The sequence below is a fragment of the Stegostoma tigrinum genome, chromosome 2, assembly GCF_030684315.1.
Source record: "Stegostoma tigrinum isolate sSteTig4 chromosome 2, sSteTig4.hap1, whole genome shotgun sequence".
Classification (NCBI taxonomy): Eukaryota; Metazoa; Chordata; class Chondrichthyes; order Orectolobiformes; family Stegostomatidae; genus Stegostoma; species Stegostoma tigrinum.
The window spans coordinates 34,429,308-34,439,030 of record NC_081355.1 but is presented as its reverse complement, the minus strand read 5'-3'; the positions used below and the strand labels follow the sequence as shown (position 1 = coordinate 34,439,030).

General features: G+C 43.4%; 1 protein-coding gene across 3 annotated transcripts in view; it reads right to left on the bottom strand.

Moving 5' to 3' along the window:
* Positions 1–4,685: 4,685 nt before the first annotated feature.
* The window catches only part of LOC125460300 (probable 2-ketogluconate reductase), a 52,265-nt gene continuing 47,227 nt past the window's right edge, over positions 4,686–9,723 (bottom strand). For all 3 annotated transcript variants that reach the window (XM_048547625.2, XM_059653249.1, XM_059653258.1), the window contains exons 4-6: positions 9,173–9,351; positions 6,977–7,073; positions 4,686–6,863 (exon numbers count right to left, since the gene is read on the bottom strand). In XM_048547625.2, the coding sequence (XP_048403582.2) occupies positions 6,707–6,863; positions 6,977–7,073; positions 9,173–9,351 (433 nt within the window). In that variant the 3' untranslated portion in view covers positions 4,686–6,706. The remainder of the gene's footprint in view (positions 6,864–6,976; positions 7,074–9,172; positions 9,352–9,723) is intronic.

Here is a 9,723-nt window from a genome sequence, read left to right as displayed (position 1 = left end):
AAGAAATCTGAGGATTTAATATGGTTTTAAACTGATAAATTTAATATGAGAAACAGTTCAGCCAGGCTTCGTTTCAACAAAAAATAAACAGTTTTCAAATAATTTTGTCAAAAATCTTTGGAAAAATTGGCTAGATTACTAACAAAGAAATGATTTAGACTGTGCAAATTTGACCTCATTCAGGTGCCATTCATCTCAGGGGAGAAGGCTTGATACTAGTATGCATCTCAGTGAAGGAGGAGCTACATACAGGCCCCAGGGGACCTCCCACCCACAGCCTCCAACCTCATTGTTCCCCAACCCCGCACGGCTCATTTCAATCTCCTTCCCAAAATCCACAAACCTGCCTGGCCTGGTTGACCCATTGTCTCAGCCTGTTCCTGCCCCACTGAACTCATCTCCACCTATCTGGACTCCATTTTCTCCCCTTTGGTCCAGGAACTCCCTACCTACGTCTGTGACACCACCCACGTCCTCCACCTCCTCCAGGACTTCCAATTCCCTGGCCCCCAACACCTCATTTTCACCATGGACGTCCAGTCCCTATACACCTGTATTCCGCATGCAGATGGTCTCAAGGCCCTCCGCTTCTTCCTGTCCCACAGGCCCGACCAGTCCCCCTCCACCGACACCCACATCCGCCTAGCCGAACTCGTCCTCACCCTCAACAACTTCTCTTTCGATTGCTCCCACTTCCTACAGACAAAGGGGGTGGCCATGGGCACCCGCATGGGCCCCAGCCATGCCTGCCTCTTTGTAGGTTACGTGGAACAGGCCCTCTTCCGCACCTACATAGGCCCCAAACTCCACCTCTTCCTCCGTTGCATTGATGACAGTATCAGCGCCGCCTCTTGCTCCCCGGAGGAGCTCGAACTGTTCATCCACTTCACCAACACCTTCCACCCCAACCTTCAGTTCACCTGGGCCATCTCCAGCACATCCCTCACCTTCCTGGACCTCTCAGTCTCCATCTCAGGCAACCAGCTTGTAACTGATGTCCATTTCAAGCCCACTGACTCCCACAGCTACCTAGAATACAGCTCCTCCCACCCACCCTCCTGCAAAAATTCCATCCCCTATTCCCAATTCCTCTGCCTCTGCCGCATCTGCTCCCACGATGAGGCATTCCACTCCCGCACATCCCAGATGTCCAAGTTCTTCAAGGACCGCAACTTTCCCCCCACAGTGGTTGAGAACGCCCTTGTCCGCGTCTCCCGTATTTCCCGCAACACATCCCTCACACCCCGCCCACGCCACTACCGCCCAAAGAGGATCCCCCTCGTTCTCACACACAACGCCACCAACCTCCGGATACAACGCATCAGCCTCCGACACTTCCGCCATCTACAATCCAACCCGACCACCCAAGACATTTTTCCATCCCCACCCTTGTCTGCTTTCCGGAGAGACCACTCTCTCCGTGACTCCCTTGTTCGCTCCACACTGCCCTCCAACCCCACCACACCCAGCACCTTCCCCTGCAACCACAGGAAATGCTACACTTGACCCCACACCTCCTCCCTCACCCCTATCCCAGGCCCCAAGATGACTTTCCACATTAAGCAGATGTTCACCTGCACATCTGCCAATGTGGTATACTGCATCCATTGTACCCGGTGTGGCTACCTCTACATTGGGAAAACCAAGCAGAGGCTTGAGGACCACTTTGCAGAATACCTCCGCTCGGTTCGCAATAAACAACTGCACCTCCTAGTCGCAAACCATTTCCACGCCCCCTCCCATTCTTTAGATGACATGTCCATCATGGGCCTCCTGCAGTGCCACAATGATGCCACCCGATGGTTGCAGGAACAGCAACTCATATTCCGCTTGGGAACCCTGCAGCCTAATGATATCAATGTGGACTTCACCAGCTTCAAAATCTCCCCTTCCCCGACCGCATCCCAAAACCAGCCCAGTTCGTCCCCTCCCCCCATTGCACCACACAACCAGCCCAGCTCTTCCCCTCCACCCACTGCATCCCAAAACCAGTCCAACCTGTCTCTGCCCCCCTTACCTGTTCTTCCTCTCACCCATCCCTTCCTCCCACCCCAAGCCGCTCCTCCATCTCCTACCTACTAACCTCATCCCACCTCCTTGATTTGTCCGTCTTCCCTGGACTGACCTATCCCCTTCCACCTATACTCTCCTCTCCACCTATCTTTTCTCTCCATCTTCGGTCCGCCTCCCCCTCTCTCCCTATTTATTCCAGAACCCTCTCCCCATCCCCCTCTCTGATGAAGGGTCTAGGCCCGAAATGTCAGCTTTTGTGCTCCTGAGATGCTGCTAGGCCTGCTGTGTTCATCCAGCCTCACATTTTATTATCCCAGAAGCTTCCTGCCCGGATACTCCAAAGGCCCTGGCCCTCCATCTCCCCTGTATCTTTGATGTCAAAGTATACGGTAGTCCAAGCCAAGGAGAGTAAACCTGCATCCTCTAGACACAAACGCTAATGGGAACAAACAGGTAAATCTTCCAGGCCAACAAGACCAACTGCAGACCAATTCTCTACCTCAGCCGTGGGTTCCAGAGATTGCATCTAGATATGATGCAAGGTATAGGTTGAAAAGCATTTTGTCAGGGCACGTAGATAGCACGAGTGACACTTTAATGTGAGTAATCCTGCACATTTGTAAATTTATGATCATTGATACTTTTGGAATATGTGTTCAAGTCTCTTTGTAGCTGGTAAAGTTAGCATACTAACATCTTCTTCAGACATCCCAAGGATGAAAGAAATTGTAATGGATAAATGTTACTCGTCCCACATGTTCAATAGGCAGTGACCATTATCCTTCGTCCCCAGAGGTTGGTATTGACAAAGCATCAGCCTCACCACATCATAATTGCACATCTTAGACTCGCTTACAAGGTTCAAAGCCTTCGGTACTGCATATAGATGTTACTGTTTCTTTAGGTTGCAATGATGCTGTCAGGCCACTTTACAAACAGGCATGGATAGCCAACCACCTTATGGATTGGTACAGGATATTTCTTAGAGTTCATAACTTGCTTGTTTTTCCAGTAATTCATTTTAGTTACAGCAACATAGCCCAGGATTTTGTTTTGCCAGTGGAGTTCTCCTCCATTGGTTGGAAAATTGGTAGGAAGCTTCTGTTACTTCCATTGGGAAGGCCCAATTATGTGGTAAGCATTAGGCTTACCACATAATTTAGCATAGTTTAGTGTAAATCCCACTCCCTCAGGATTGCCAGTTAATCAAAAGCTGACAGCTCTCCATTAACAATGGCCTCCATCACCACCCAATCCCCCAACCCCAGAGATGGCTACTGCCTATAATGTTCCATGGCTTTCATCAGGGATCATCCTGGACTTTTGTAAGTGGGGTGGCATGGGGGTCATGGTAAAAGGGGCATCCTGATTTGGTGCCAGGGAACTGGAGACAAAGAAAGTTGAATACCAGGCCTCCAGGAATTCCCGTATGCGTCTGTGGTTGGCTTGAGCAAGGATGGTCACGTTGTCCCAATTTAATTTGTGGCCTTCATTGTCTGAGTGCACTGAGATGAGGGAAAGTTGGTCATGTCATTTTGCTGATAGCTGGTGTATACTGCTGGCTGGTTTCCTTCTGGTCTGGCTGATGTAATGTTTATTGCAGTCATTGCAAGGTATTTTGTAAACCGTGTTAGTCCTGCATGTACTGGGCCTCAGTCTTTGGTCCTTGTTGGTGTTTGTCAAAGTTTGGCTGTGAGTTTGTGCACTGCCATGATTCCCGGCGGTTGTAGGAATCTTGTTGTGTTAGGATACTATTCAAACTGTCCACAACTCACTGCAACATGCCAGAACAACACAAGAAGGAAGAAGAGCACCTACACCAGTTCTTTGCTAGCAATAGATATCCCAACAACTTCATCCGTGGGCACCTACTAGATAGACAATGTCAAGAGGACAAAGTAGGCCCCAAGACACTGGCCACACTACCCTATATCAAGAACATATCAGAGCTGACGAGACTCCTACAACCACTAGGAATCATGATTGCACACAAACCCACAGTCACACTATGACAAACATTCACAAGGACCAAAGACCCCATACCCATGACATGCAAAACCAGCACAGTTCGCAAAATACCTTACAATGACTGCAACAAGCATTACATTGGCCAGACCGGAAGGAAACTAGCCATCAGGATACATGAACGCCAGCCAGCAGGAAAACAACACAACAACCTTTCCCTCATCTGAGTGCACACGGGCAATGAAGGCCAGCAATTTAATTGGGACAATGTGACCAACCTAGCTTAAGCCAACCACAGACACACACAGGAATTCCTAAAGGCCTGGTTTTCAATCTGTAATGCAATCAACAAACATGTGGAATTAGCCTCCATGTACGAACTCATGCAGAACAGAACTGGAAATGTCACAACCCAACTTATCAGTCCAGATCATTTAAATAACAAGTGGAGTAGAACAATATCACTTCATTGGAGGCCTCACAGATGATGTTATCTAGCATGGTGACAAAACATCTGTATAATAACCAGCCAGCTCAGTGAGCAAGCCAACAATCTCGTCCACAACCTGAGCTACAAATCTTTGCAAGTATCTTAAAGATAGTTCTACCCAAAGCAATATCTGGTTTAGTGAGTCTCTACATCGTATACTACATAAATGGAAAATGTTTTTGTTCTGATTTTTACATGAAGCGTTTTAATTAGTTTAATTTTGCACACCATAACATGAACAAAAATCTAGAATTATATTTTAATCCAATTACAATGATATCAAAAATTAAACATTCACACTGCAGCCTTTCAGTTCATTCATAATCTATGTGATTTAATCTATTCCATAAAACATATTTTGTATCAGGTTTAATTAACATTCTCAGGATAGGATGTTATCAACTAAAAAGATTATAATTTACACATTTGATGTGCTGATCTGCATGTATGATCTCTGGATAAAATTGGATAATGGGACAAAATCTTGCTGAAGCAGTTAAAATCAATTTTCTTACACTGTAAAGTACTGGCCACTGTGAATCTCTGGAGTGTGGGAACTTTATTTTCATGTTTATGAATTTAATCAGTGCCATATAATTTGAAATAGGATACCATTGGCCAGTTCTGATGACTATCTCACCCTAGACCATGCAGCGCAGTGTGCTGGATTTTCCAGCCCTAATGTGTATCTGAAGTACATTGAGGAGGTTTCAAAAACGGTGTGCAGGACATGAATGTGGGATTCCCAACATTGTGAATTTTCAGTGGTGCGGCTTAAGAGCATAGGTATGGAGCCCTCTCTCTATTGCCCTGAATTTGTCATCTCAGTTGCAAACCTTCAAAAACTTTGATGGAATTGGGCCAGTTTGGAAAGCAGTGTAAATCGTATGGACAGATATTACAAATTACAGGAAACCACAGTTTGAAGATGGGAATTGTACGAAAGGTCAAACAAAAGATGTTCTCTAATTCATAGCCATGACATATCATTGATTATACCCATTTCTAATACAGTGAGTGGTAGTGCAGCTTGTGTCAGAAAAGAGAGTGATCATTAAATACTGTGGTTGCCAGGTTGCCAACCTCTGACATCTGGCAAGCTGATGAAGGAATTCACATTATTGTGAAAATGGAAAAAGTCTTCAGAAGTATTGGAGTACATCATCCTTGGATAGCGTGCTACTCTGGGTTGTAGAACTGTTGTACTCCCTTGGCCACTAAGGCAGTCAAATGTTATCCAGGTAGGTATGAATGTGAATTGGGGCTAAAATCAGATCCACCACAACATAATGAATGGTGGAGCGGGTTTGAAAGGGATACTGTTGCTCCAACTTCTCACCTTCATATATACCACTATGAAATCCTGGGCTGGCAGTGAGAAATGTGCCCATAGCTTTGATTGTCTCCTTGAAGTTAAATTGATCCATTTTCTTGGTTTTAAAACTTTGACAGATGGTTGGGCCTCTGATTATGTTCAAAGGCTTGACAGAATTCAGCCTAGGAAAGTTGGTAGACTCAGTTCTTCAATGGAATCTCACTATGAACAGTTGGCTGACTTTCAAATCAACTATTTGATTCTGCTGAGCAGGGGTAGTTCACAATGGTCAAAGAGAATATGAGCTTTCTTACACTTACAAATTTTGATTTGTTCAGAGACCATGGTTTTCAAGGGATATTCGAGTTTTTTTTATTTTATCTGATTTATCACTTTCCCAAGGATTTCTCAATGTTATTACAGAGGGTGAGAGTTATTTTTATCACAGATACTGGATGACTGGATTCAAGGATATGAGGAGATGAGGAATGGCTGGGGGATGGGGTAAAGGTGGTAAGGGAGTGAATGTCAAGGGGCTGTACACTCATCACCAGGCTGTGCTGATATTTCAATGAACAGAGGTCCTCCTCAGTATTGTCCCTGTTCTGGGTCTGATGAATAAAGCATCGGCGGGCAGAATTACGATCACAATGTTTTACTTGTTAAGTCAATTCATTTTTCATCTTGTGTCTGCATGAAGATTTTTGTGGATCTCTGTAAGAATTGGCTTGACATTTATGAATTAATAAGAAAGGAAGGAAAAGGAATATCCCAGTATTATTTTGGGTGACCATAGGGTATAGAAAGCTTATTTCTTCACTACAGCTGTTAAAACTCTTGTCTTGAATAAACTGATGCAGAGGTGATCATTACTACAATGCACTAGAATCAAAGAATTACTACATCTCTGCTGCTTATACCCATCATGACAGCAGAACTTCATTAGGCATTGGAAGACCACGAACAGCAGCCAAAGCGTTTTCAGTCATTTTCTCCAGTATCATATGATGAGTCTTTTCAGTGGCAGCTCCAATGTGGGGAGTCAGAATGACATTTGTTAAGCGTAGCAAAGGATGAGTCCTTTTAGAAAAAGCACATGAGACAGCCACATGAGTTTCCGTACCTAAATTATTGATTTCTACTTTTCAAATGAAGACTTTTGATAATTTGAAAAATTGCATGAGGCAACATACCTCGGAAGGGGCTCTGGTTCAGAAACATCTAGTGCTGCTGCACGAATAACTCCATTCTGAAGCACTTTCACCAAAGCATCCTGATCAATCACTCCACCTTGGGATATTAAACAACTCGATTAACTTGACTGCATGTTCTACTCTATGTGGAACACAGATTTTAAATATGCATGCAAAGTATAAGTTATACAGTTTTAGCAACATTTCTTTTGGATGAATTTATCCCAAGAATGCTTTACTGCGATCATAAAGGCCATATTATTCATTCTAATTGAAATAAATGTCAATCAGGGAAACCATTACATCCAATACAGATCTGTAATGTTAAAATTTTAAAGGATTCAATAACTCAAAAAAACTCTTACATCTGTGAGGCATAAAAGCAAATGATTAGTTCAGGTAACCACTATCTTCTGAGCTCTTTTTTGATTTGTGTCCATTATTTCTCTCCCTGAAAAAGGCTGTTTGGTTTAATTGCAGTTCAGGTTAGAAAAAGCCAGTAATACTGTGGCTTGAAGAGTTAGGCCCACGAACTGACCACACCAGGCATGCTCACTTCATGTGCCTGGGCCTGAGTGACAGCTGTGGATGAATGTCGATGGGTTGGATTCAGACTTGTGGAAGTTTGAATCCTTCTAGTTTGATGGAATATAGACCACTGGGAAGTGGCTGTGAATATCTGAAGGCTCACCGACACAGTCAGGCGAGGAGACGCTGGAGGAGGAGTCTTCACTGTAGCCTTCCATCTGGAAATTGCACGTGTACAATGGGATGAAAATTATTGCAAGAACACTTGGAGTAGGCGGGCTGAGTGACTTGTGAGAGAGCAGACTGCAGCACACACACTTCAGAAGGTGTTTAGAGGGGCCAACAATGAAAGATACAGGCCTCTGAAAAGTCTAGTGCAAAAACCTGAATGATGGATGCTTCCCAGATATTCTACAGAATTGAGTCCCCCTGAAGGTACCACCTCTCTGGCACAGCCACAAGTGGACACCTTTTTGGCTGTTAAACTTTGTGCGCAGAGGTGTTCAAAGATTAGGGATCTTCATCCTGGAGGGCCAAAGCTGCCAGTAGCACACATAGGCAGATGTCGTCAGCTCTACACACAAATCTTAATCCATGAGGCCCCTTGTGTGACCATGCACTCCTGCTGGATGATGTGAGAAAATATCATCTCCTGCCTCAGCCTCTGCCTCTACTCAGTGCAGCTTCTTCTGAAATTCTTATGCAGGCTTTAGGTACCTCCATACACACTCCAATGCTGTCTAAATGGTTTCCAGTTCTCCACTCAGCTTCAATGCATCAAAGGCAACTTGCTTTCTTCTATTCTCAACAGATCCTGCTCGCACATCTCCCCAACCTAAGCTTTTTAAAAGTGACCCATGGTCCCCAAAATTTCAGATACTCATTCTTTCATGTTTTTCTCCTTCTGTACCATTGTGACATTCTGCTGTTCTTTTTAGTCTCCCCACAACTTATGGTGATTCCTCAGAATCTGTCCAATTGCAAATCTGGTCCAAATGTTGAAAGTTGGTTCTTACGTTCCTCCAGTTCTGCATCCTCCTGTAAGCTCCCACCTTAAAACTCCCTTCATGAATCATACTTATCTTTGGTCTGATTATGCCTCTGTGAACTGCCTTTTCTAAAAACATGGTGTACAGTAAATGAAAATTCATACATTTTATATATTATGCTATAATGTTGACCTTTCCTTGACAATGGGTAATCCCCTCTGTTAGAAGACCAATACATTTTACTGGCACATGGAAAACCCTGTAATATATTCTCACATGCAAGAAGTATCTTGGCCTGTCATGTTCGATCTTTACTAATTAGGAAAGCTAGCCTGTCTGAAAGGAAACAGGTACAGCAATTTTAGCTGACATAATCACATAACTGCTCCCCAGAGACCTAATGGTTGAAATCAGTGAAATCCATAACTGCACTCATAAAGAATATAAACCATAGAATCCTGTCAACCAATCCAAAATTTAGGTGTTTGATGATTTTCTGAGTTAGAAATGTGTCATTTTATGTAAGATTTAATACAATTATACAAACAGAAAACTTTTAAAGAAGGTACGTGGTCATTGCAGATAAATTGTTAAAACATTTTTGCAAACAATGGCTATTTTTATTAAACATGTAATCACATATATATATAATATATATATTATATCTATATTTCCTTACCGCGGGAGATATTAATGAGAGTCGCATTGGGTTTCATTAGTCTAAGCTCTCTTTCTCCCATCATTTTGGTAGTTTGCGGAGTCAGGTTTACTACTATCATGACAAAATCTGACTCCTGGAGGAGGTCATCAATTTTTGCACAGTAGCAAGCCTCAACCAGCCTCTCTTCTTCCTCAGTCCTACAGATGGATGAAGCAAGTGTTATAATTATTGTAAAGTTAGTGAATTTTTAGGACCTTGTACACATTTTCATTATTAGTTAATGATTCTGTGAAAAATCACACTTTTTTTACATAAATCTTTTCACTCTCCAGCTTTGCCAGTAGTGTGCCTTTTTAGGGACATTAAATTGAAACCTCCAAATTCAGATCATCTGTTCCATAGTGACATTTCCTAAATTTCATTGCTAAAATAGAAAAACACCAGGATCCTGTAATGTTTATTTGCAATTTCAATTCAAACATAGTTGGGGTACTGTGGTACAGTACTGTTCTTCACTTGATGAAATCCCAGTAGGGAGAAATGAGAGGATACAACCTCAGTAAAATATT